At 40.6% G+C, this 27,827-nt stretch overlaps 1 protein-coding gene across 17 annotated transcripts in view; it reads left to right on the top strand.

Annotated features, from left to right (window-relative positions):
* Window positions 1-27,559, top strand: part of PRKAG2 (protein kinase AMP-activated non-catalytic subunit gamma 2) — a 279,884-nt gene extending 252,325 nt beyond the window's left edge. For all 17 annotated transcript variants that reach the window (XM_044765712.2, XM_044765711.2, XM_070516698.1 and 14 more), the window contains 8 exons: window positions 5,356-5,401; window positions 7,116-7,170; window positions 8,230-8,356; window positions 11,125-11,290; window positions 11,623-11,660; window positions 12,856-13,002; window positions 23,304-23,397; window positions 26,423-27,559. In XM_044765712.2, coding sequence (XP_044621647.1) covers window positions 5,356-5,401; window positions 7,116-7,170; window positions 8,230-8,356; window positions 11,125-11,290; window positions 11,623-11,660; window positions 12,856-13,002; window positions 23,304-23,397; window positions 26,423-26,454 — 705 coding nt within the window. In that variant the 3' untranslated portion in view covers window positions 26,455-27,559. The remainder of the gene's footprint in view (window positions 1-5,355; window positions 5,402-7,115; window positions 7,171-8,229; window positions 8,357-11,124; window positions 11,291-11,622; window positions 11,661-12,855; window positions 13,003-23,303; window positions 23,398-26,422) is intronic.
* The last annotated feature ends 268 nt before the right edge of the window (window positions 27,560-27,827 follow it).

Genomic DNA, 27,827 nt, shown 5'->3' with positions numbered 1-27,827 from the left:
TAAAGAGTATTGGAGTTTGTTTTGGCAGGCTGGTAATGGACTTGCAGATCAGCTGGATCCTTTTGAGGCTTTTTAAAACACATATATTGAGATATAATTCACATACTCTATGTTGGATACAATTCAGTGGCTTTTAGTATGTTCACAGACTTGTGCAGCCATCGCCACAACCAATTTTAGAACATTCTGATTACCTCAAAAAGAAACTCCACCCCCCTTAGCTGGGACCCTCGTCCCAACCCCCCATCACCTCCAACCCTGGGAACCACTAATCTGCTTTCTGTCTCTCTAGATTTGCCTATTTTGGACATCTCATAGAAATAGAATCCTACAACGTGTGGTCCTCAGTGACTGGCTTCTTTAGTGTAATGTTTTCCAGGTCCCTCCATGTGGTGGCATGTATCAGTACTTCATTTCTTTTCATTGCCAAATGACATTTCCTTTTATGGATATACCACATTTTACTTATCCATTCATCAGTTGATGAACATCTGAATGGTTTTCACTTTTGGGCTGTTGTAAATAATGCTGCTATGAACATTTGTGTACAAGTGTTCCTGTGGAGATAAGTCTTCGTGTCTCTTGGGTATAGACCTGCGAGTGGAATTTGAGTCATATGGTAACTTATGTTAACTGTTTGAGTAACTGCCAGACTTTTCCACAGCAGCTGCACCATTTTACATTCCCACCAGCAGTGTATGAGGGTTCCAGTGTCTTCCCATCCTCATCAACACTTGTTACTGTCCATCTTTTTGATTATAGCCATTCTAGTGGGTGTAAGGTGGTATATCTTGTGATTTTGATTCACATTTCCCTGATGGCTAATGATGTTGAGTGTCTTTTCATGTGCTTATTGGGGGGCTGATTTTTAAGCTTTGTTAGGATGTTACTCTTTACTCTGACTGGTTTAGTTGCTTGACTTCTGGAATCTCCATGGAATTCCCTGGTTGTTCAGCAAGTACTTTCCACTCTGCCTGCTCAGAACACAGATGTCTTTCCGTGTAAGTCTTTGCCTGGCCCCATGTGGTTGCACTCCATGCATGCCCAGCTTCGTATTCAGTTAAAAACTAAAGGAGATCTCTGTGCAGCCTTCTTTTCTTTTTCTGAACACCTCCCTCTTGTCTGGTGCTCTGCCCTGCAAATTCCGTTTGGCTCAGTCGCCCAGACTTTGACTTCTGTCTCCACAACTCAGTGAGACTCTTGTGCTCTGCTCAGGGCCGGCTGACTGCGCCACGGTCCAGAAAGTGCCTCCAGAGAGAGGAGGCGATTGTGGGGCTCCGTTTGTTGGCTTCCCTTCTCTTAGGATAACGGTCCTGTCCTGCCTGTTGTCTGTCTGAAAACAGTTGTCTCACATGTTTTTTCCCACTGTCTAGTTTTTTCAGCAGGAGACTAAGTGTGGTCTTATCTACTCCATCATGGCTGATAGAGCTCTTTTGATATTTTAGGCATGCCTCTTTGCAGTGTTTTCTTGTGGTTGCTGTATGGATTTCAGTATCAGTTTCCACTTAGCGCTATCTATTTAGAGTTAATATTGAATTTTTTGCATAAAATATTGTTTCATTTAATCTGCCCCTATCATTGTTGTTTTAAACAAAATGAAGAGTAAGAGGAAAAGATATTTACAGTTTTTTATGTTAACCTTCATAGGTTCATTCTTCATTTCTCATTCTTTTGTGGATCTGAGTTGCCGTCTGGTGTTATGTCCCTTAGTCTGAAGAACTCCTGTCAGCATTGTGTAGTCCAGTTCTCTTGGTAATGAATCATCTCAGTTTTTTGTTCCCCTGCCAGTGTCATTATTTCATCTTCATTTTTCAAGGGCAGTTTTGCTGTTTTACAGAAATTGAGTTAAGGTGTTTTTTTTTCTTTAGCACTTTAAGGATGTACTTTCGTTGTCTTTTGGCTTCCCAATGCTTCTGATAAGAAGTCAATAGAAGTTTCTATCCTTTCTCCTCTACGTAATGCGCCGTTTCTTTCTGGTTCACGATTTTCTCTTGACATTGGATTTCAGTGGTAACTGGGATATGCCTAGGTGTGGTTTTCTTTGTATTTCTCCTACTCCAAGAATGTTGAGTTTCCATGATCTTCTAAGTTGTCTTTTCACCTAATTTGGGAAGTTTCTGGCTGCTGTTTCTTCAAGTACCTTTTCTGTCTGATTCCTTCTCTCCCCCCAGCGGGGACTTCAGTGACGTGTGTGTAGACCACTTGATGGTGTGCCACGTGTCTCTGAGACTTTGTTCATTTTTCAATCTTTAGTGTAATTGTTCTTCAGATTGGATAGTTTCTGTTATCTATCTTAAATTTGCTAATTCTTCCTTCAGTGAGTGCCAGTCTTATTTTCTGTTCTTTTTTTTTTTCCTGATTTTTCTCCCTGAATCGCCTCAGTACATAGTTGTATATTTTAGTTGTGAGTCATTCTGGTTGTGGCATGTGGGACGCTGCCTCAGTGTGGCCTGATGAGCGGTGCCATGTCCACGCCCAGGATCCGAACCAACGAAACCCTGCGCCACCGAAGCAGAGTGCACGAACTTAACCACTCGGCCACAGGGCCGGCCCCTGCCAGTCTTATTTTCAAACCCCATTCCTATTGAATTTTCAGTGATAATGGGAGCTTAAACTTCTTTCTAAAATTTTCTATGGTTGATTTTCTACAAAATGGAAATGAAACTTTTAAACAATAATTTTCATGTGTGTTTTGGAAAGAACTGCTCTTTATAATGAGAACCAAGGCTGCTACTTTTCTTATCAACCACTGTATTTACACAAATACAGACACTAGATACCTTTTTTCCTAACCATTAAATTTTGTACTCAAGAGCCAGTGGTTGCTTCCTCTCCACCTTTCGACAGAGCCTGGTAGAATATTGTTCACGCTCGGTATTGGTGATACTTGTTGTTTCTCCTCTCCTCCTAACCTGATCCATTAAGTTTCTCTTTCTTCCTCCTCCTAATTCATTGTAGGTATTTTCAAAGGCTTGGCCTAGGGCTCTCTGCTCTTCTGTGTGACATCTCTTCTTTGGAAATCTTAATCCACTTCTTTAACTTCACTTTCACATTCTCCTTCCCGTCCTTAGTCCCTGCCCATTGAAATTCTAGTCTTTCAGAGTCCCACTCAAGTATCACCGTAGAGATGGAGAGTTCCCTATATTAGTCTCCCTCAGGCAGAATTAGTCACTATTTCAGTGCTCCCCCATTAATAACCTTATGACACTTTTCATATTGTATTCTGATTAGTTGTAAGGCAGTGTTTCTCAACTGGGAGTGATTTTTGCCCCCCAGGAGACATTTGACAGTGTCTGGAGACATTTTTGGTCATAGTTGGAGGAAGGGTGGGGTGGTTCTACTGGTGTCTAGTGGGTGGAGGCCAGGGATGCTGCTAAACATCTTACAGTGCACAGAATGGTCCCTACAACAAGGAAACATCCAACCTAAAATGCCAGTAGTGCCATGGCTGAGAAATGGTGTTGTAGGGGTATCTCAGTTTCTTGCTAGATTTTGAGTTCTTTGAGGTGGAGACTGTATCTTACTCATCTTTGTACCTTACGCACACACGTACACACCATTCCCATCGTGCCAGGGCCAAACACTCCTGGTTCATAATAGACCCTTGTGTTAGTTGAATCATGTCCATGATGGTGACTGTAGTTAAAGAGCTAAGGGGTTGTACAGACAGAGAGCAGAGAACCCTCCACTCGGCTAAGCACTGGCTTCATCTCAGAACTTCCTAGGGACACTTAGACCAGTGTGTTCTACTTTAGACTTTGTTAAAACCATATCCTCATCTTCCCTTACCCTCAGTCAGGCTTTATTCTCTGTTGTGGAGATTATCATTCAGTCACCTAGCATCAAAATTGGGGGGCTTTTTATTTCTTCATTCATCTCCATTTCCTTTATTTGATTAATGTCTAAACCTTTGGTTCTTCCTTCCAGTTGCTCTTGTATTCCCACAGTCGTTGCGTTAGACCTAACTTACCACCTGAGACTTGGTTTGGCATCTGGCCCCAGTGCCATGAAAGTCACCTTCTCCGAGCTTTCTCTCCCATCGTCCACAGCTCACACCTGTCAGCGCTGGCCCAACCTTCTCTCCCAGACTTGGAGCCCGCCGTCGCATCGGGTGCTTAAGTCAGCATCAGGCCATGTCATTGACCCAGCCATCACTCCTGTCCTCCAGCACGCTGGTCTCCTGTCCGTGTTCCATGAACGCGAGGAAGTCTGTTTCCTCTCCGGGCCTTCACCGTTTCCCTAAAGCCCTCCTGTGGTGCAGGGCCAGGCTGGAATCTGCCTCCACCCCATTTTCCTTGCCTGACCCCTGTTCATCTCTTCTTTCTCTGCATCCCTGCAGAGATAACCTTTTAGATATGAGCTGATATATATTCTTTCTGGAGTTGTCAGTGACGTTTTTACATAGACTGTCATAATGTTCCTGCCAGCTGGATTTTAAGCTTCAAGAGGAGGCCAGGTTTTCTTATTGCTGATGTCCCCCACAAGTCCCAGGAGAATGCTGACCTAAGGTGTAATTTTTTTGTTTTGTTTTGGTTTTTTGGTGAGGAAGATTGACCCTGAGCTAACGTCTGTGCCAGTATTCCTCCATTTTGTATGTAGGACATTGCCACAGCATGGCTTGATGAGTGGTGTGTAGGTCTGTGCCCGGGATCTGAACCCATGAACTCTCATGTCTCTCATGTTCTCCTCACAGAAGCTGAATTTGGAGGGCCTTTTGATGCAGTTGTTGAGGAAGGGAGAGATGGTTAGAGAGGTTAGGTAATTTGGACAAGAATAGCAGCTGAGAAGAGGCAAGGCTGGTGTTGAGATTTGAAACAAAGCTGAGCGGCTCCCAAATGGCTTTGTGTTACCGCACACTGTTGGCCCTTCCAGGTGGTTGACCCTTTCTGCTCTGTGACTGTTGGCCCTTCCAGGCGCTTGACCCTTTCTGCTCTGAGAGGACTGCTTGTTATGGTCCAGCACAAACTGACCTAAAGACTGAATTTTAGCACATGATTTAACCAGTGGCCCTTTTTTAAATTCAAGATGCTAAGAATCTTCTGTATCCTCAAAACCAAGGAAAGAGTATATATGTCCGTGTGTATGTTTTAAAATTTAAGTGTATCAGAAATTTTCAAATTAAATTAATGAAAATATAGTATTATACTGGTTTATTATATTTCAAGTTTATAAAAACATTTATCTTCAAAGAAATGTAGAGCATTTTATATTTCTCACATATATTTCCAATATTCTCAATTATCTTGACTGTTTCCATCTGCTGAATTATGGGACTCAGCAGCAGTTATAAAAGAATTTCTTTTTTTCTTATTGTATGTGTTAATATTTGTAAAAAAGAATTTTTCTTATTTTCAGGTACAGATTTATGAATTAGAGGAACATAAGATTGAAACATGGAGGGGTAAGCACTATTGGGTGTTAAAAATCTTTTAATATCAGGGGGGAAAGTTCTACTTAGTTTATAAAATATGTTTTAATTTCGCAGATCCTTTTCTTTCTGGTTAATAATAAATACGTTCATTAAAACATTTCTTTCTCTCTTACTTTTGATAGTATGCCATACCACTATAAACATTATCCATTCTGTCAATAGACATTTATAGACAGCCTGGAACAGGTCTGTCTGCAAAGCCTGGGAAGATAAAGATGAGTAGGCTGACCAGTGCCCCAGTCTCCACCCCGCAGTGAAGCCACGTTCACTACTAAGGATTCCCCCCAAACTCGCCTTTGGATGAGAAATGCACCAAAGGAATGCCTAAGATTAGCAAAAGCAAGGATCTGTTCTTATTGAAATTTAATAATTATTTCTTTACAAATTATGGAGAAACATAAAACAAGTGAACCTTAAAGTAGATGATTTGGATCAAATAACATGAAAATGACTTCAAGATTGCTTTCTTTTGTTTGTAACATTGAAGTTCATCCTTTATCATCACAATACCCTTTTCTGAAATGGAGCCATTTTTTAAATTCTAATTTTACGATTGTGAAATTGTTCTGTCCTAGTGAGACCTGTCACGCTGGCGTGGTGGAGACGGGGCAGAGGGCATGCCAGTAGGGATATCAGGGGTCCAAGCCTGGACGGGATCCCTGAGGAGCTCAGTCTGAGACTGAGGGGAGCTCAGGGAAGAGCCTGGATAGAAATGGAGGGACCATTTGAAGGAAAATTTTACTTTAAAATTGAAGGTTAGCTTTGTACTTCCCGTAATCTGCTTGGTATGATAAGCAGCCTTTGTGACTGGCTGCACCATCTGGACATCTGCTGGAATTCTCTAAGGGGGTGGGGGCTCTTTTCCTTCCGTGTGATTTGGAAGTTTTATTGAGTGATGTGTTTGATTTATGACGGCTTTATCAAGTCAAACAAAGTCAGTCAACATGGGGTCCATGTTTTAGCACTGCCTATTGTGAAGTGAATATATAACTTAACACCAAGACAGGTACTTCTTATCACATTCTGCTGTATGAGTAATGTTAGACCAAAATTTAAGTATATTTACATTTTGAGGTTACATGGTATTCAGTAGTAATAATAACAATGTCAAGATATTCTTGAATTCCTTCTGTATAGAAACTTCAGCAAAGCCAAGTAATTACAGATAATCTTTAATAAGATAATTTCCACGTAGTAGAAAGATGCCCAAGATGCAGACTTTGAGCATTAGTTTGGTAAAATAGAACTTAAGAACATTTAAAGAACAAAGTTTATTATAACTTTTATTTTATCTTTTAACTTAGGAAAACTAGTTTTGAAGGATTTCATAAATGCTTCATCTCTTGAGGGCGATAGTAACTTGGCAGCGTTCTAGTGACCTCTGCTGCTATTGCTCTTTTATCAGACTTTTTGACTTCTCTTCTGATTTTTACAACATCTCTTGTAGTACTGTTTTTAAATATCTAATTTTTCCACAAAGGCAACATCCTGAAAACAGTTTGGAAGTTGTTTAAAATAGCCATAACTATAATTGACACAACAGTTTTCAGTAAATTAAATATATTTGATTTGGGTTTTTAATCCTTCTAATTATTATCTGTAAATTGAAGTGTATTTTAATTTATGTAATAATTGTGAACAGCAAATGCGTTACTAATTGCATATTTTCTTTCTATAAATACAGAGCTTTATTTACAAGAAACATTTAAGCCTTTAGTGAATATATCTCCAGATGCAAGGTAAACTTGTAAGATTTTTCTCCTTTGAAAACATTCATTCATTCAGATTCATCTGTTTTGTTACCATGATTGATTGATAGATTTTTTTTTATCTAGATAGGGGCCAGCCTCCTTAATTCCAAATACTAGATTCAGTCAATTTAGAGACAATAGAAATCACAGCCATTGCTGGTCCAAAGGATTGGTGGTGGACTAGGAAGATGGTCATACTAAGCAGTTTTAAAGTCCAGATTACCTGCCACAGAAACCACCTGGGGAGCTTGTTAAAGTTGCAGGTTCCTGGGCTCCACCCCCAACCTATTAAATCAGTCCTTGGAGGGTAGAGCCCAGGACTGTGCGTTGAAACAACTCCCCAGTGGTTCTGACATACCCTGAAGTTGAAAAGTCAGTCTTTATTGGACATGTGTCCAGAGGTGGTCAGAAGAGTGGGCTCTCCTCTCAGTAGTCTTCTAGCGCGTCTGTTTTGATCCAGGCCTTCTGGGATGGTTCTGATACATTTCCACCTTAATGAGAAAGCATTCTTAGAACTCTAGAGCACTAGCGAGAAAAAGTGGAGTATCGATTTACATTATTTCATTTCCAAGTCCTAACAAACAGATACCCCCACCATGCCTCCTTGCTGGTGGTCACAGCAGAGGCCAGAGGTGGGCTAGCCAAGCAAGGAAGCAGCCAGCAGGCTGCATCAAGTCAGAGTGGCCCATCCAGGGGGCTACGCCACCGCTCCCCTCTTCTGCTCATGTTGTCATCTGTTAGCTTTCCCAGGGGTTAGCTTCTGTCATTCCTCAAATAAAAGCATTAAACTATTAAAGCACTATTTAAAAAACTCTCCTAGAGATTTGTAGCTCACACTTATATTTGAGATTTATTAACAAAGATTGTGAAAAGTTAAAAAATTTGCTGAGATCTCCAATTTAAAACTTTTCTAAAATGCTGTTTCAAGTCAATCAACCTTTGTTATTGTGATATAAAACACTGAAAATTCTTTTAAAGCAGGGGTGGTCCAAAGTTTTCTAATTTTTCCTTAAAGCCTCCTAACAACTTTAATGGCTTTTCCCACAGCCTCTTCGATGCTGTATACTCGTTGATCAAAAATAAAATCCACAGATTGCCAGTTATTGACCCTATCAGTGGGAATGCACTTTATATACTTACCCACAAAAGAATCCTCAAGTTCCTCCAGCTTTTTGTAAGTAGTTTTTAGTGTTTCTAAAGACATAGTTGCATCTACTTTAACTAATTTACTTCAAGTAAATTGGCTCCTCTTACCTCAGTAGAGGAAACTGTTAATTTTGAGGTCTCCATTTCTAAACTTCAGTTTCTCAACCTGCTGCTGTTTGAATTGTACTTTCTTAAAGTTGATTCCAACTGAAAAGCAGTCACCTTTCAGTGCAAGTATCAAAATAGTAAAAACACTTGGAATTCTCTATGTAAATTAGAATATTTTATCACCTAAAACATGTGCAGAAATAAAGCAATTTGCAAGTCAGTCTGATTAAGAAACTACTACAGAAGATGAATTGAGCCAATATAGATAGCAAATTACCCTATGATGCTTTACTGATATCATGCTTTTAGAAACATAGATTCGAAAAATACTGTCCCCAGGATTATCTTCTTATTAACTGCAGCAGTGATAGAAAACCCAAAGCAAATAAAATTTTGGCTAGAGACTATACCATGTTGGTCCAAATTAGGCTATATTTATCTGTAGGCTTTCTCAGCTGCATTTGGAATGAGATGGCTTCATAATCATCCAAAACGTGGAACCTCTTGGTCAGCAGTAGTGAGGCTCAGAAGGACCAGAGTGTTTACAGAGATCTTTAATTGTTTCCTTTTAATTACATGCACTGAATTTGAGGTTATAAGTAATTGGCCAACTAGAACCAGTAGGAGGCCTCATTCATGGTTCAGAAGAGATCATTTGAAGTTTTTTTTTTAAGAATATAATAGACATTAAAAACCTACATCAAATTAGCTTTCCGCTTTCCTTCTCCACAGCTTCAAATAAGGAGGTAAACTAGCGTGCAGCGTGATGCCGAGGAGCCAGGGCGGCTGCTCCCGGGACGCGGCCTCACTCTGCTGGACAGAAGCACAGAGGGTTTAGTGATGGGGAAGAATACCTTGTCCATCAGACCAGTCCTATATTTTAATAGTTTACATGTGAAAATAACACTCTTCATGTTTAAATAAATGCTAAGCAAAAGGTAGGAAGGAGAAGTACAATTTTCAAAAAAGCATGAAGTTTGGTAAAGAGACAATCCAGGGAAGGAGAATTAGCGATGGACGGGTATTGTTGTTCGGACTTCGCGTCTCTCGTGCACAAGCTCTGGGTCGGCTTTTGCTGCGCATGCAGTTGCCTCAGTACGAGGCCTAGTAGGACCCAGGGCGGGGCTGTGTATTCAGGGCACCCGTGTGCCAGGCTCTAAGCCCATTTACCCCTTAGAGTAATAATTTTGAAATCACGTTAATCATGAGAGCGAAATACTGTTTGGCGTTCACGCTGTGTCCAGCACTGTCCTAAGCACTTCACACAATAAGCTAACCCTCGCCACCACCCTCTCAGGTAGGTACTTTGATGGATCCCGTTTATCAGTGAAGAGACTAGGCGAGGTTGAGTAACTTTGTCACTGCTGGTAGTGGTGGAGCAGCATCTGACCCAGCCAGCCGCCCCCTCAGCCTCCGCGGGGTCCCCCTGCCCGGCCCTCTCGGGCAGTGTTTAGCTCCTCTGTGCAGAGGCACCTGGCTCGGAGGGCGAAGCGTGCACAGTCCCCCAGGTGGTACGCGGTGGAGTTCCAGCCCATTTCCACGGCCACTGCCGCAGGAGGAGTGACAGTTTGTCAGGCCTTTGGCATCTTTCTCTTCTATAGAAAGTAGGGGAGGTTGCTTCTGCCAGTACTGCCTTCTATTTGGGCCAATATGGTAATTAGAATCATGCTATTGGAATATTCAGCCAGAGGTTTTCAGATAAAAAACACAGAATTTTAAATAAATTTCAGAACCTGATTTTTACTGAATTGAGATCGTTTTCTGAGAACGAGTGGCGTTACCCTGGAGACAGGGGACAGTTAGCCTGAGCGTGCAGTGTGGAACGGGTTGTCCTGCATCGACATGGGCTAGGTGACCTAATAGGTCTTTCTTTTTTTCTCTAAATTTCTAGGATTCTCATGATTTGAATATTGATGAACTCTTTGACTTGAACATTTTGTTTCTTCTAATTGTTCATCTTTTCCTGATAATTATAAGGTACACCAGGAGGATGGAATCAACTATACCCTTTATAAAAGGTGGATTTTTGAAACCATAGACCTTACTGTGTTTTAGTCAAACGTGATCCTAGACTTCTCTCTTCTGACTTCTCCCTCCTCCTCTAAAACAGCCCGTGAAAAGAAAAGTTCACTTGTAAAGTTTCTTTTAATTCTGTTCAGTTGGCTTATTCTTTGTTCCTAGTAGACAAAAATTGGAGTCCTCCAGTGGAGAATTCAGGGTGTGGAGGTGGGATGGGTGGGGACTAGCTTAGCCGCTCAGAGGCTTTGGGTTTGGAAATATGTGGGTTCTTAATAAATATTACTTAATGATGACAGCAGGCCCAGGAATTTAACGTGAATAATTAAGAATAAAGGATTCTTGGTGGCTTATGGGTCTTAATTTCCAAACAGACCTGTTGTTCCCTTCTTCTGTCCACTTTTTCAGTAGGTGGAGAGAAGGGGAAATGTTAGCAATGTTAGTGCTTTGCAGTATTTTACTAAGTGGTTAAATATAAGCGTTGACATATAAACTGATCTGAACAAGAGACACAATTCTTCTGTGTAACATTTTCATCTTAGTTCAGACGTCCAGGTAGATCGTTAGAAAAGACTAGTTTGTTGCACATAGTTTTTCATTCAAGTGTGGACATGTGAACATTGAAAAGGTCCCTTCTGGCTCTAGAGCATCTGTGTTCATCTTGCGGTTTAGATGTCTGATATGCCAAAGCCCGCCTTCATGAAGCAGAACCTGGATGTACTTGGAATCGGGACCTACCACAACATCGCCTTCATACACCCGGACACGCCCATCATTAAGGCCCTGAATGTCTTTGTGGAAAGACGGGTGTCGGCCTTGCCTGTAGTGGACGAGTCAGGTCTGTGTGTTTGGCCATCCCAGTTGAACAGAAACGACTGTTTGTCTCATTAGAGTAAAATTATTGTTAAATGACTCAGCCTATCAGATAATGGAGGAAATGAAAATTTAGATATGGTGAATAAATTCAGCACCAGGGAACACTCAGGATAATAAGAATTTTAAACTGGCTTATTTTCACATTTTCCTTTAAGATACTGTTTCGTTTCCATTCAAAAATAGACAAGTTAATTTTATTTAGCAATATTCAATTCCTAGTAATTATCTAGTTAAGATTGATTTTATTGTTTTTTGTTTCTAAGACATTTTTCTAACATATATTTTCATTTTTAGGAAAAGTTGTAGATATTTATTCCAAATTTGATGTAATTGTAAGTATTTTTAATTTTGTTAAACCTTATCATCTAGAATGTGCTTAAAAACATTAATTTTTTTTGTTTTTTCCTAATGTAATAGTTCCTAGCTTTTTTGAGGATGAGGATCTTATCAGAGAATTCCATAGACTCCTCATAGATTTAATATTCATCAGTTTGGCAATGAATAATATTTGGTAGCGTTTTATAATTCTTTGTCCTTTCAGTACATGTGTAGTTTATCATCACTACAGCATGTATTCTATTGTAAATGATCATATTTCTATGTGGGAGGCATTATTCCTTCCGCCAACATTCATGTGCTTAGTGGACACATGAGTTTCTGGACCCTTGTCGTCCACATGCCGTTGTTTGCAAATGGGAACAGCTGTTCTAAAGAAGACGGCAGATGTGTTCGATAGAGTTATGTGAAGTCCTCTGTTTTAGTCCCTGGTTTAAATCTACTTGGTAGATTTTGGTGCTACAGCTTTCCACTTGACGCCCTTTTTTCTCATTCGTTTTAAAGGCACTTCCTTAGAGTTTTACATTATTTTTAAGAAAAGGAACTGCAACTTTAATAGCCCCAAACATGCACACCATTTTCTGCCATATTATTGACCCCAGCATTAAATATTCTTTTGCGGCTGTCTCAGACCCTTTTGTTTCATCTTACTCTGTTTAACATAATAGACACCAAAAAATCTGCCTATTGGAATTTGATTGAGTGGGACCCTCTCAGGTTAATCAGCGCCCTGAGAAGCCGTTTGGATCTTTGGGGCTTATATGGCCTGTTCTTCGTCCATAATTGGTTGATTCTGATGGGTCCCCCAGAAACGTGGGGAGAGACCATTCATTCAGGTTCCCTAGCTCTGTGGCACTTCTCACCCTTTACAAATGTTAGGCCACCTCTTACACGATTGTTCACTCAGGGTATAGAGCCTCATAGGGTAAGAGTGGGGGAATCTTCAGTAGGACGTACAGTCAAAATTTAACAAGGGTGCTTCATAATTAAGGTACGCTTTGCGAGCTTTAATTATTATTATTAAGATGATGAAATAACAGTACTAATGGCATGTCGCAAGCTGGTATGGTGTTACTAAGTTAAGATAAACATGAACGTTTTTAAAAATCAAGTTGCTTTAAACTTACTAATTTTGGTCATTAATGTGAATTGACATGAAAGCATATAATTCGTTCTGTTACCTTATTACAGAACCTTGCTGCTGAAAAAACGTACAATAACTTAGATATCACAGTGACCCAGGCCCTTCAGCACCGCTCACAGTATTTCGAAGGTGTTGTGAAGTGCAGTAAGCTGGAAGTGCTGGAGACCATTGTGGATAGAATAGTAAGAGCTGAGGTGAGATGGCTGTCCCCTGCTCCTGCCCTCCTTCCCTTTCCCGCCGAAGCCGCACTGCAACAGGCACTAACCAGTCAGTAGTGCCTCGGGAATTCTGAATCACGGGAATGGCCCATGAAGCAGCCTTCAACTTCAGTCAGATGGCACGGTTCCCTTATTCCAGACCCTAGCACGTGACTTGGCGCCTAGTAGGTCATCTGTAATAAATGTTCACTGAACTGAATTGATTAAGTCCTGATACATAGTTGAATCAAATAAACTGGTAAGATACTTCCATGGTTTAAAAAACCTATACTTGAGAAAACGGAAGTCCCAGGAGCTTTAAGGCCATTAGGGTATTTACAAATTTAAAGTTAAAAATGTACAATTATCTGGTTTTAACAAAGTGAATGATAAATCAATAAAATGTGTTCTGATCTCTTTTTTAAATTAATTTTCTCTCTTCCCACCAGTCTCTCTCCCTCTTTCCTGATTTGGATAAATAGAGGATGGTCGAGTAACTTTGTCCCTTGACCCTCAGCACTCATGTGCCTTGCACTTTACTGCCCGTAGCGTTTTCAAGTCTACTCTGCATAACACTCTAAATAAAAGATAAGCAGCATCGGGGCTGGCCCCGTGGCCGAGCGGTTAAGTTCGCGCGCTCCGCTGCAGGCGGCCCAGTGTTTCGTTGGTTCGAATCCTGGGTGCGGACATGGCACTGCTCATCAAACCACGCTGAGGCAGCGTCCCACATGCCACAACTAGAAGGACCGACAACGAAGAATATACAACTATGTACCAGGGGGCTTTGGGGAGAAAAAGGAAAAAATAAAATCTTAAAAAAAAAAAAAAAAGATAAGCAGCATCATTTTATAGTGTATCCAATTCAGTATGTCCATCCCCCAAATCGTTTCTCCCCTTTCCTGTTAGAGGGGATAGGAATGTTACCCTGTTTCATTCTGGGACTGAAGGATGCAACCGTGTTCATTCTGGAGCAACACCTAATTAGGCAAAATTAATTCATAATGATAAGTCATTTTGATGTTTTTTATTATAAATGCAAGAATCCAGTCCCAGAAGAAAAGTACTTGATAATTTTTTAGGCTAATAACGGGCAACCGTGACTGTCTGAAAGTGACACACGAAGGTGGTGTGTTGCATCAGAGCGAGTGCTCCCTTTCAGGAGCCGTCGCTAGAAGTCACCTAGCCCTGCTTTCCTCGCTGTGTGTTCCCCCTGCTGCAGCCTCGCTGAGGACACTCCCCCGGCTTCAGCTGTCATGGCTCTTAACATGTCTCTTAGAATCTCAATATGAACTCTTTTCTTTTTCTACTTAAATTTAACATCTCATCGCTGCTTGTTTTCCAAACAGTTTTTAATTGCCTTAGGAATATGTTTTAACTTTTTATTAATGTCCTTAGAATTGTGTGCCTTTTGAAGATCATAAGCAGACATAGGTAAGGCATCCCTCCCTAGTTATTAATAAGAACAGTGGACATCTGTATGATGGGATCCATTATTTTTTTATTTTATTGAGGTCATAATAGTTTATAACATTGTGAAATTTCAGTTGTACATTATTATTTGTTAGTCATCATATAAATGTGCTCCTTTACCCCTTATGCCCACCCCGAAAGCCCCTTCCCCTCTGGTAACCACTAATCTGTTCTCTTTATCCATGTGTTAGTTTATCTTCCACATGAGTGAAATCATACGGTGTTTGTCTTTCTCTGACTTATTTCACGTAACATAATTCCCTCAAGGTCCATCCATGTTGTTGTGAATGGGATGGTTTTGCCATTTTTTATGGCTGAGTAGTATTCCATTGTATATATACAACACATCTTCTTTATCCATTCATCAGTCAGTGGGCACTTGGGTTGCTCCCATGTGTTGGCTATCGTGAATAGTGCTGCAGTGAACAGAAGGATGCATAAGTCTCTTTGAATTGTTGATTTCAAGTTCTTTGGATAAATACCCAGTAGTGGGATAGCTGAGTCGTATGGTGTTTCTGTTTTTAATTTTTTGAGAAATCTCCATACTGTTTTCCATAGTAGCTGTACAGTTTGCATTCCCACCAGCAGTGTATGAGGGTTCCCTTTTCTCCACATCCTCTCCAACATTTGTTATTTTTTGTCTTGGTGATTACAGCTGTTCTAATGGGGGTAAGAGGATAACTCATTATAGTTTTGATTTGCTTTTCCCTGATGATCAATGATGTTGATCAGTGATGTTGATCAGTGATCTTTTCATGTGCCTGTTGGCCATCTGTATATCTTCTTTGGAAAAATGTCTATTCATATTCTCTGCCCATTTTTTAGTTGGATTGTTTGTTTTTTTGTTGTTGAGTTCTTCATATATTTTAGAGATTAACCCCTTGTCAGAGATAGGATTTGCAAATGTTTTCTCGCACTTGTTTGGCTGTCTGTTCGTTTTGTCCCTGGTTTCCTTTGCCTTGCTGAAGCTCTTTAGTCTGATGAGGTCCCATTTGTTTATTTTTTCTTCTGTTTCGCTTGCCCGAGTAGACATGGTATTTGAAAAGATCCTTCTAAGACCAATGTCAAAGAATATATTGGCTATATTTTCTTCTAGGAGTTTTATGGTTTCACATCTTACCTTAAAGTCTTTAATCCATTTTGAGGTAATTTTTGTGTATGGCAAAAGATAATGGTCTATTTTCGTTCTTTTGCATGTGGTTGTCCAGCTTTTCCAACACCACTTATTGAAGAGACTTTCCTTTCTCCACTGTATGTTCTTAGTTCCTTTGTTGAAGATTAGCTGTCTGTAGATGTGTGGTTTTACTTCTGGGCTTTCAGTTCTGTTCCATTGATCTGTGTGTCGTTTTGTACCAGTACCATGCTGTTTTGATTACTATAGCTTTATGGTATATTTTGAAGTCAGGGATTGTGATGCCTCCAGCTTTGTTCTCTTTTCTCAGGATTGCTTTAGCTATTCAGGGTCTTTTGTTGCCCCATATGAATTTTAGGATTCTTTGTCCTATTTCTGTGAAGAATGTCATTGGGATTCTACTTGGGATTGCATTGAATCTGTAAATTGCCTTAGGTAGTATGGACAATTTAACTATATTTATTCTTGCAATCCATGTGCTTGGAATATCTTTCCATTTCTTTATGTCATTGATTTCTTTCAATAATGTCTTATAGTTTTCATTGTATAGCTCTTTCACCTCCTTGGTTAATTTTTTTTTTCTTTTTTTTTGTTGAGGAATGTCCTAAGCTAACATCCTGTTACCAATCTTCCTCTTCTTGCTTGAGGAAGATTGTTGCTAATCTACGACAATCTTCTCTATTTTGTATATGGACACTGCCACAGCATGGTTTGATGAGCAGTGCATAGGTCCACGCCTGGGATCTGAACCTGCGAACCCTGGGCAGCCAAAGTGGAGCACACGAACTTAACCACTATGCCACCAAGGCCTGCCCCTCACCTTTGTTAAATTTATTCCTAGACATTTTATTCTTTTTGTTGCAATTTTAAATGGGATTGTACTCTTGAGTTCTCTTTCTGTTAGTTATTAAAGTATAGAAATGCAACTCATTTTTGTAAGTTGATTTTGTACCCTGCAACTTTGCTGTAGTTGTTAATTGTTTCTCATAGTTTTCTGACGGATTCTTTAGGGTTTTCTGTATATAAAATCATGTTGTCTGCAAACAGCAAGAGTTTCACTTCTTCGCTGCCAGTTTGGATACCCTTTATTTCTTTTTCTTGCCTAGTTGCTCTGGCGAAAACTTCTAGTACTGTGTTGAATAAGAATGGCAAGATCAGGCACCTTTGTCTTGTTCCTGTTCTCAGAGGGATGGCTCTCAGTTTTTCCCCATTGAGTATGATGTTGGCCGTTTGTATAATAAAGGCCATCATCATATATGGCCTTTATTATATTGAGGTACTTTCCTTCTATACCCATTTTATTGAGTGTTTTTGTCATAAGTGGATGTTGGATCTTGTCAGACGCTTTCTCTGAGTCTATTGAGATGATCATGTGGTTTTTATTCCTCATTTTGTTAATGTGGTGTATCACATTGATTAGTTTGTGGATGTTGAACCATGCTTATGTCCCTGGTATAAACCCTACTTATCATGCTGTATGATCTTTTTTTTTTTTTTAAAGATTGACACCTGAGCTAACAACTGTTGTCAGTCGTCTTTTTTTTTTTTTTGGCTTTTTCTCCCAAATCCCCCCAGTACATAGTTGTTTGTTTTAGTTGTGGGTCCTCCTAGTCGTGGCATGTGGGACGCCACCTCAGCATGGCCTGATGAGCAGTGCCATGTCCGCACCTAGGATCCGAACCAGCAAAACCCTGTGCCACCAAAGTGGAGCACGCAAACTTAACCCCTGGCCACAGGGCCGGCCCCTGTGTGATCTTTTTAATGTATTGCTGTATTCAGTTTGTCAATATTTGATTGAGGATTTTTGCATCTATGTTCGTCAGCGATATTGGCTTGTAATTTTTCTTCTTTTAGTTGTCCTTGTCTGGCTTTGGGATCAGGGTGATGTTGGCCCCGTGAAATGTGTTAGGAAGCACTGGTCGTCTTCAATCTTTTGGAATAGTTTGAGGAAGGATGGGTATTAAATCTTCTTTGGATGTTTGGTAGAATTCTCCAGAGAATCCTGGACTTTTATTTTTTCGGAGGTTTTTGATTACTGTTTCAATGTCTTTACTTGTGATTGGTCTATTCAGATTCTCTGTTTTGTCTTGATTCAGTTTTGGGAGGTTGTATGAGTCTCAAAGTTTATCCATTTCTTCTAGATTGTCCAGTTTGTTGCCCTATAGTTTTTCATACTATTCTCTTATAATCCCTTGTATTTCTGTGGTATCTGTTGTAATTTCTCCTCTTTTATTTATAATTTCTTTTATTTGAGCCCACTCTCTTTTTTTCTTAGTGAGTCTGACTAAGAGTTTATCAATTTTGTTTATCTTCTCAAAGAACCTGTTAGTTTCATTGATCCTTTCTACTGGTATTTTTTGTTTCAATTTAAATTATTTCTGCTCTAATTTTTATAATTTCCCTCCATCTGGTGACTTTGGACTTTGTTCTCTTTCTAGTTCTGTTAGGTGTAGTTTAAGATTGCTTATTTGAGCTTTTTCTTTCTTTGTTCAGGTGGGCCCATATTGCTATAAATTTGCCTCTTAGGACTGCTTTTGCTGCATCCCGTATGAGTTGGTATGGTATGTTTTCATTTTCATTTGTCTCCAGGTGTTTTTTGATTTCTCCTTTAACTTCTTCAGTGACCCATTGGTTGGTCAGTAGCATGTTGTTTAATCTCCACATATTGGTCACTTTCTGAGCTTTTTTCCTGTAGTTTATTTCTAGTTTCATAGCTTAATGGTTGGGAAAGATGCTCAATATGATTTCAATCTTCTTAACTTTATTGAGGCTTGCCTCGTTTCCTAACTTATGGTCTATCTTTGAGAATGTTCCATGTGCACTTGAGAAGAATGTATATTCTGCTGTTTTTGGATGGAGTGTTCTGTATATATCTATTAAGTCTATCTGGTCTAGTTTTTCATTTAATTCCACTATTTTCTTGTTGGCTGTCTTCTGTCTGCATGATCTATCCATTGATGTAAGTGGGGTGTTGAGGTCCCCTACTGTTATTGTGTTGTTGTTAATATCTCCTTTTAGGTTTGTTAATAGTTCCTTTATGTACTTTGGTGCTCCTGTGTTGGGTGCACAGATATTTATATTCCACTTCTTGGTGAAGTGTCCCTTTTATCATTATATACTACCCCCTTGGTCTCTCATGGCCTTTTTTATCTTGAAGTCTACTTTGTCTGGTATAAGTATGACAACACCTGCTTTCTTTTGTTTGCCTTTTGCTTGGAGTATTGTCTTCCATCCCTGCACTCTGAGCCTATGTTTGTCTTTAGAGCTGAGATGTGTTTCCTGGAGGCAGCATGTTATTGGGTCTTGTTTTTAATCCAGCCACTCTGTGTCTTTTGATTGGAGAATTCAGTCCATTTACGTTTAGAGTTATTATTGATAGATAAGGGCTTAATGCTGCCGTTTTATTACTTGTTTTCTGGTCGTTCTGTATTTCCCTGGTTTCTCCTCCTATATGTTTCAGAATGCCACTTCACTTTGGTAGTTCTCTATGATGGTTTTCTCAGTTTTCTCTTTACTTTACCATTTGTGTCTCTGTTGTGATTTTCTTTTAGTGGTAACCTTGAGGTTTGTATAAAAGATCTCGTAGATGAGCTAGTCCATTTTCTGATAGCCTCTCATCTCCTTTAGTGTAAGCAGGTTCCCTTCGTTTCCTCTTCCCCTTCGGAGTTACTGTTGTCACAACTTACTCCATTTTGTGTTGTGTGAGTTTGTGATTAAAATGACGAGATTATAACTAATTTTGATGTTTTCCTTAATTTTTTAAAATAATTTTTATTTATTTAATTAACTTTTGTGAGGAACATTGGCCCTAAGCTGACGTCTGGGCCAGTCTCTCTCTGTTTTTTTATGTGGGATGCTACCACAGCATGGCTTGACAAGTGGTGCTAGGTCCACACCCAGGATCTGAATCTGTGATCCCCAGGCCACCAAAGCAGAGCACGCCAAACTTAACCACTGTGCTACCAGGCTGGCCCCCCCACCTTTTATCTTTAATGTTATAATTGTTTGATAACGTTGCGATAGAGAGCTGAAATTTTTTTCTTTTGTCTCCTTATTTATCTCCTTGCACAAGGCTTTGTAAACCTTTTTTTTTTTTCAGGTATAAGGGCCTTGTTGATTATTTCTTGTAGGGTGTGTCTTGTGGTGATGAATTCCCTCAGCTTTTGTTTATCTGGGAAAGTTTTTATTTCTCTATCATATCTGAGGGATATTTTTGCTGGATGGAGTAATCTTGGCTGAAAGTTTTTGTCTTCCAGAATTTTGAATATGTCATTCCACTCTCTCCTAGCCTGTAAGGTTTTTGCTGAGAAATCTGCTGAAAGCCTGATAGGGGTTCCTTTCTAGGTTATTTTCTTCTGCCTTGCTGTCCTTAATATTTTTTCTTTGTCATTGGCTTTTGCCAGTTTAACTAATATATGCCGCAGAGAAGGTCTTTTTACATTGATGTAATTAGGAGTTCTGTTAGCTTCTTTTACTTGTGATTCCAGCTCCTTCCCCAGGTTTGGGAAATTCTCAGCTATTATTTCTTTGAACAAGCTCTCTGCTCCTTTCTCCCTCTAGTCTCCCTGTGGAATACCTATAATCCTTATGCTGCCTTTCCTAATTGAGTCAGATATTTCTTGGAGAATTTCTTCATTTCGTCTTAGTTTTAGTTCTCTCTCCTTCTCCATCTGAAACAGTTCTATATTTCTCTGCTCTAAATTGCTAATTCTGTCCTCCATAATATCAGCTCTGTTATTCAAGGAACTCCAGATTTTTCTTTATCTCATTCATTATGATTTTAACCTCCAACTTTTTCGATTGGTTTTTTTTTAAAGTTTCAGTCTCTTTTGTGAAGAATTCCCTCTGTTCATTAATTTTATTCCTGATTTCATTGAACTAGCTTTCTGAATTTTCTTTTAATTCATTGAGTTTTTTTTATGATAGCTATTTCAATTCTTTGTCATTTAGATAGTAAATTTCTGTGCCTTCAGGATTTGATTTCTGGGTGCTTGTCGTTTTCCTTCTGGTGTTTGTATATTCCTTCATACTCTTTGATGGGGTAGATTTGTGCCTTCGCATAGTGGTAATATCTGGTCATGGATTCCACCTGCTGCCACGGGGAGGGGTCAGGAGCAGTGTATTCTGAGCGTGCTGTGAACCCTGGCATCTGTGCCTGTCCTTTGGCATCTCTGCTGACAGAGGCCTGTCTGCCATTGCCCGCTGGCAGCTGCTGCTTTACTAACACATGTGCTTGTGCCCTGGCAGGGCTCCCTTGCTCTGGCCAACTGGCCAAGCTGTTGCACTGGGTGGAGGGAGAGGCGCTTTCTTTCATGTGTGTGATCCCGGGGACATTCTCGCTCTGCCCTCGTTATCTGCCCTCCTAGGGTGCTGGCTTGATGCAGACACCCCCACAGTAACTTAGCCTCATCTATGTGGAGCTTATCCACATCTAGGAGGCAGTTCGGGGAGCGAAGGCATTCCCACAGAGAGCTTCCACCTCCTCCTTCTCTTCTCAGAGCTGTGTGCAGTCCCACACCCTAGGTTGCTGCTGGGGAGGGAGAGGAGATCCCCTTACCTCCTTCCACTTCCTCCCGGGGGGTCCTGCACCTCCACCTTCATACGTGTGGCTGCCTGGGTCTCTCAGACGTTTGTTGTGTTGTGTGAATGTTCTCTGTTGGTTTACGAGTGTCCTTTCTGTTGTGTCTTAGAGGGGAGAGTCTAAGGGAAGAGCTCACTCCACCATGATGCTGACATCACTCTCCTCTGGAATCTTTTTTAACAATTAAAAATCATGTTGATATGGAAAACCATTAACAATATATTGCTCAGGGAAAAGGTCAGTTACTACATATAGTATGATTCATATGCATATAAAAGAGGCTAGACAGACTCACACCACAGTATAAGAGCTGCTGTTTCTGGGTGATGGAGTCCTGGCTGACGTGAGGAACATGCAGAGTGCCAGCGGCTCTCTGTGGTCCCAGGCGCTCTCGTAGAAGAAGGAAGTGATTGGTTTGTTGTTTAAGTTCATCTGGTGAGCAACAGAAATTTCATTGAAATATGAAATAAGTCATTGAGGAAAATAAAGATGTAATTAAACAATTTCTTAAGTTATAGATCTTGACCTTTTTCCTCATTAAAATAATTCCTTTTGGGGCCAGCCTGGTGGCGCAGCAGTTAAATTTGCACCCTCTGCTTCAGTGGCCTGGGATTTGCCGGTTTGGATTCTGGGTATAGCACTCATGAAGCCATGCTGTGGCAGGCATCCCACATATAAAATAGAGGAAGATGGGCATGGATGTTAGTTCAGGGCCAATCTGGCTCAGCAAAAAGAGGAAGATTGGCAGCAGGTGCTAGCTTAGGGCCAATCTTCCTCAGAAAAATAAAAAATTTAAAAAATAGTTTCTTTCACCAGATGACTCCTCACTGGGGGGCAAAGACCAGCTTTAGCTTCAACATAATGTTAGGAGAAGGGTATGTGGTATCAGCGTTGGTTTATTTATATGACATAAATATCACAGCAGCCTTTAGATACCTCAGACAAGGAACATTCATAAGTTCAGGCTCAGCGAGAGATGACGAGAAAATATTTGGTGGTCCTTTCTGTCTCATGGTTCTCTAGGGAAGATGGTCTCCCGTCGACCTTCAGTAGTTCAAAAGATAGTTATTTAATTATTGTTATTGAGTGTTAACAATAAAGTGTGTCTAGTTTAGAATATAAAGCATTCTGTGATCCTGGATGTAAACCATCATTTTAACTTATAATTTTAATAAATAACTGTGTCATTATGTCAGGATTATTGAAGAACCTAAGTTTTTTAGAGAAACTTTTAAAAGAAATTTGTTGATTGGCATGAGAAAGATGACAAAGTGATTTTTTTAAACCTAAAGCAAGCTGTGATGTCAAAAGCATCACCAATACAGTATCATTAGGGACAAAAATAAAAACAATTTACCCCTCTTTCCATCTCCTTCCTGTGCCCCCCGTTTTGTACCTGCAGTGGGGTTGACTGTTCAGTATGAAGAAGATGGTCTCCAAGGTAGCCGAGCGTGTGTGGGGGCCTCAGGCCTCAGTCCTGCAGCTTTTAAATCAAAGAAGCTGACACTTTCTTAGTCCTTTCGCGTGTAAGGATGCCTCGTTAGAGTGATGCCTCAGAACGTTATCCACTCATTTATAAAAGACTTTCAAGTAGAAAATGAGACATGAATGTAATCTATTTCACCTTATTATAATATTTCATTTATCTTCTGAATATTAACATATGCACTTTGTAGAGAAAAGACAATAAGAAATAAACAGTCTAAGACCAGTGAGCTGTTTAGTTTCAGTGCTCATTTGGACTTCTTTCCCGTGTAAAATAGATCTGATAGTTATTAGACAGTAAGATACAACTTTAAAAAACTGAAAACTATTTAAGAGACTATTCTAGCTACATTGTACTTCACGTTTTGAGTTATATCTTTCTTATATTAATATTTTGAAATTTGAAAACTCAGGGCATAGCTGGCTGGTTTTTCTTAAAAGTAGGCAAGCAAATCAGCATTGCATTTCAACATGAGAGCCAAAGACCTTTATTTGGTTCTGCTCTGTTACTTCCTCTCATTTGTGGGATATGTGCATTGTATAGTATTTGACAGATGTTTTTTCTAACATCCATTTTAAAACTTTTTTATTTAGACTTTGACATGTGGCCCCCTTTTCTCTTGTTTGCAGGTCCATCGGCTGGTGGTAGTAAACGAATCAGATAGTATTGTGGGTATCATTTCCCTGTCAGATATTCTACAAGCCCTGATACTCACACCGGCAGGTAGGAATGCCCATTTCTGACCTTTGCCCTGAAGTGAAGGAGGAGCGGGAGGTGGGGGAGTGGGCACAGCAGGTGGTGGCTTCTCCACCCCCGCCTCCCGCAGATGGCAGCTTTCTGTGTGTTCCCTTGTAAACCATTTTCACTTTCATTGTGGTTTTGAAGTTTTACTGTTCTACTTGGGTGACAGAGAAGAGTTTATAGCAAGTATTCTGACTCAGGAACATCCTTTCAACACCCCGCGGTGCCTGCATGATCGGGGCTTCACTGCCGTGCTCATCAGAACCTTTTCCATTGAAAGGCTACACTCTCTTCCGTTTTGCTTTATTTTCAGTATTACTCAATGGAAAACATAGGAGGGAAGTTCTTTGGGTTCTATCCATCGAAGTCTTCATCGACCCTTTTTTTTTAAAAAAAAAAAAAGCTTACTAGTGTTTTGAGTATATAAAACAAAAGACCTAAACACAAACTTTTTTCCATTAATAGTGTATGGAAATTACATTAACTACCAAACAGTGTTGGTGACTAAACTCATTTTCTGCCAGATTCCGTCTGAGCAAGCCCTCAGGTCACAGTCAGGGAGCGTGCAGCGAGGGCAGGAGTGGAAAAGAGGAGCTGGTGTTTCTCCTGTATCACACATTTAATAGTAGGGTGGGCTGAAGGGGCCCCACAACCACCAGCCGTCCCTCTTTCCCTTCCCGCTCTGCCCTCCGCCCCATTAAGTACACACAGCCCAGCCTCGGGCCTCAGACGGAGGCCAAGAGGGGGGACTGAGTGACGTGCACTTTGAACTCCTAGAAGTTAAACATTAAAGTGCCCGTGTACTACGGTATTGATTTTTCTCTGGTTCAAAAATCAGTCAGACTAACTAAGACTAGTTTTTGCAGTTGGCCTGTAACTTGGATACCCAGCCTGAAAGAATCCCCACCACCAGCGAGAAGCATATCACGTCCCCGAAGTGAGGACACCACCGGCGTGATCCCAGAGCGCTGCCTCACAGGGGCCGCAGGGCAGCGGCAGCTCCCGGGAGTGCTTGGAATGCACACTGGGGAGCCCCACCCCATGTCTGCAGAAGCCGAAACCGTAGAGACAGGACCTGGGGCAGTCATTGCCAAACGTAGTAGAGAACCTGAAACTCACGGCAAGCTTTCTAATCACGAAATATTGATAAAATGAGTAAATGGGTGTGAGATTGTTCAGAGCATTATTTGTAATAACCAAAACCTGGAAATAACCCAAATACCTTTGAGCAGAAGAATGGTCAGATTGCATTGTATTCATCCAGTGGAATGCTACACAGCATTGACAGCGAGCACACATAGCTATATTTGATGGTGGACAAACCTCACACAACGTCAGGAAAGGAGCAGGACCAATCCAGAGAGTGGGTTATGTTTTACATACGACTCTCCAGTCCCTTTGTCCACGTTAGGAAAAGGCCTCATCTCTGGGCAGACGCATCCCCACAGGCACATATCTTGGCACCCTCAAAAAAAGACCCCCCTTTTCCAGGCGGCTGGCATGGGCCAAGGCACACAGTTTGCCCGGCAGAGTCAGGCGGAATCTCAGCTCTCTTCTGTGTCTACAGCCAAGATTCTTTGTGCATCGCCAACGCAGAGTAAAGTTCTTATCCTCTCTGTGCCTTGGTGTCGCAAACCATGAGAATGAGAATGTTGGGCTGGATGGGTTTAAATTTCCATCTAAATTTGCTATTTCAAAAGTTCTAAGCCGTTAATGCTCCTCTGCAGGGAGGAAACGTGTCCCAGAGCTGGATTTGAAATGCGCGTTACCGTAGAAGGAACGTTAGAAAGACAGCAACAGTTGAATTAGAATTCTCTATAGTAGAATGTGTGTAACACTACTTGGGACAATGTTGTGTGTTCCTAATAACTGGATTACAAGTGGACATTTGGAGCAGAACTCTGCTGGAATGCAGGACTGCCTCCGTCTGGCAGCAGCAGTGCAGATGCCCCTGCACGTGGGAGACAGCACGGTATAAGCGTCAAACCAGGGGGCCAGTCTGGTTAGCCCAGTTGCCGTTATCCCCAGCAGCTGAGTGTGAGCAAGCCGCTCACCTCATCGAGCCTCCATCCCTTCAGCTGTAGAATGAGCGGCTGAGACAGGCCGTGTCCCTCCATACTTTGAGTTGAAACCAAAAGTGTGAGTGAAAGCTGTTTGTGTGCACTAAGGCACCGGACCCAGGACGAGCCCTGTTGGGTGGGTGTTTATCGAATAATCAGTAAGAGGCACTTTTAGAAAGCATCCACTATAAATGTGAATAAAAGGCACCAGTGGTTATTCTTTTTACCAGATAGTGGAAACAATTCCTCATTACAGACACTGATTCAATATAACATTTTTTCACAAAGTTTTTAGCAGTAGTTCATTGTCCGACTGTCCAAACGAACCTCGGTATCTACACATGAAACCAGGGAGTAAGCAGTGTGATGGCAGTAGTTACAGGTTTTTAGCCCTTTATTTCTGTAGATTGGTAATCTCTTTCAAAAGTCTAGTGTCTTCTAGAGTCGCATGAGAAAATAGGAGGGAACCTGCTGTGATGAGAACAATAGTAGCTCTCCCTACCAACCCATTTTGAAATATCCTGGCCAGATATGGGTTGGTGCTGTGCACAGTTATCCTTAAACATGTTATAATGCCCTTTTTTACATTTTTGTAAGTATGTACAACAGAAATACTTTGCACCTTCACTAAAGCATAAGTACATATTTCTTTTATAAAAATTTTATCAGAACCCTTTTCCAAAGTCAGTCTTGGGTATTTGGAACTACAGTGTGTCATATGGACTAAAAGCGAGCTGTAGTAACGGTAGGTGGGGGGGGCGGAACTTGAGCCCACCTGCTCACCCCACTTCTCCAGCTCCTGCAGCTCCAGAACGGCCTCGTAAGGCCCTGCAGGGCGCGGGTGGAGCCGCCGCAGGGCAGAACCACTGCTGCTGTGATGGAGGACGTGCACAGCTGTAACATATTTTTATGTTGCTTTGAAACTTTCCTTTTCCATCTACTGACAGGTGCCAAACAAAAGGAGACAGAAACCGAATGACCGCTGTGAATGGAGAAGCCCTGGTGGGAAAACTTGAACAAAGATTCTGGGTCACGCTTTGCCTCATGAACACTGACCGCGAGAGAAGAGACTGAAATGGCTATGAATGTATATCAACGTTTAGTGATGGGTATTTTTTCCAGTAATGTTGAAACTAAGCATAAAAAAAGAAAGATTTTATGTGTTTGAAGATTCAGGCTTGCATCAAAAGGCTATTTTCAGACATTTGTCTGAAATATTTCAAATGCTGTATGTCATTAAAGTGCACTGTGTCCTGAAATTTTATTAGTTTTCATTTCAAAGAACTCACTGGTAATGTGACAGGTATATGACATAAGGCGAGTGTATGGCATATTCAGATCTAGTGCCTTATGTCGGAACACAGCGATATGTCATCACTACTGCCCTTCGCCACAGAGCGTCCTGGTGTGAGTGACACTGCTGGAGCGAAAAGTCTTTGACCCTTTACCAAATCAGTTTGTTTTCATTAGATTTGTCGAACAGTCGTAATTTGAATATAAATAATTACTTTATAAAATTTTAATGACAGTTTTATGTTTGTGTTCTGAACTAGAGTGTAAGCAAGACTGCTTTACAACAGCTTTATTTATTTTTACTTTCATGCAGTTTTTTACACATCTTTTGGTGAGTAGACGTCACCATACTCATTCATAAACCATCGGTTGTTATTTTAAAATGGCAGATTTCTCATTATTTAAGTTTGGATCTGTGAAGGATATGACTTCTCAAAGAGCCACTGTGCGGCTTTAAAAGATGAGGTTTCTGGAAGCCTGTGTGGAAACTGCTCTGCGGACTGGGGACAGCCGCGGTTACGAGGAAGCAAAGTGCCGGGAAGATGTCTATTTTTTTCTTGTGTATTGAAATGTAAAATCACAATGTTTGTGTGACTGCTGATGCGATTGTTTCTGTACATTTCGTTGTGGCATATGCAGTATTGTCATAGTTGGAGAGAAACACAATGTTTCCTGATGTAAGTGCTCTGAAAATGTTGACACTGTATATATATAAGTATAGTTTGGTTTTTTTGTTTTTGGGGTTTTTTTTTTTTTGCAGATTGAAAAATTAAAATAAATCCTACTATCTACCATTTTGTTAAAGAAGTTCTTTAAAATATCATGTATTTCAGCACATAATTAAAATTCTGCATGCAGTTTCCCTCTTAGATATTTCTCCCTGAATAAAGGAGAACATGAATTCTCATATCCTTTTTTCTAATCAGAAAAAAACCTTAATGATTTTATTCATAAACTGTTTTACTCTCCGTTCTTTTTCTTTTTTTTTTTTTTTTTGAGGAAGAGTAGTCCTGAGCTAACATCCACTGCCAATCTTCCTCTTTGCTAAGGAAGACTGGC

Source organism: Equus asinus, chromosome 1 (genome assembly GCF_041296235.1).
Source record: "Equus asinus isolate D_3611 breed Donkey chromosome 1, EquAss-T2T_v2, whole genome shotgun sequence".
NCBI lineage: Eukaryota > Metazoa > Chordata > Mammalia > Perissodactyla > Equidae > Equus > Equus asinus.
The sequence above is the reverse complement of the archived record's forward strand: the minus strand, read 5'-3'. Positions and strand labels throughout refer to the sequence as shown.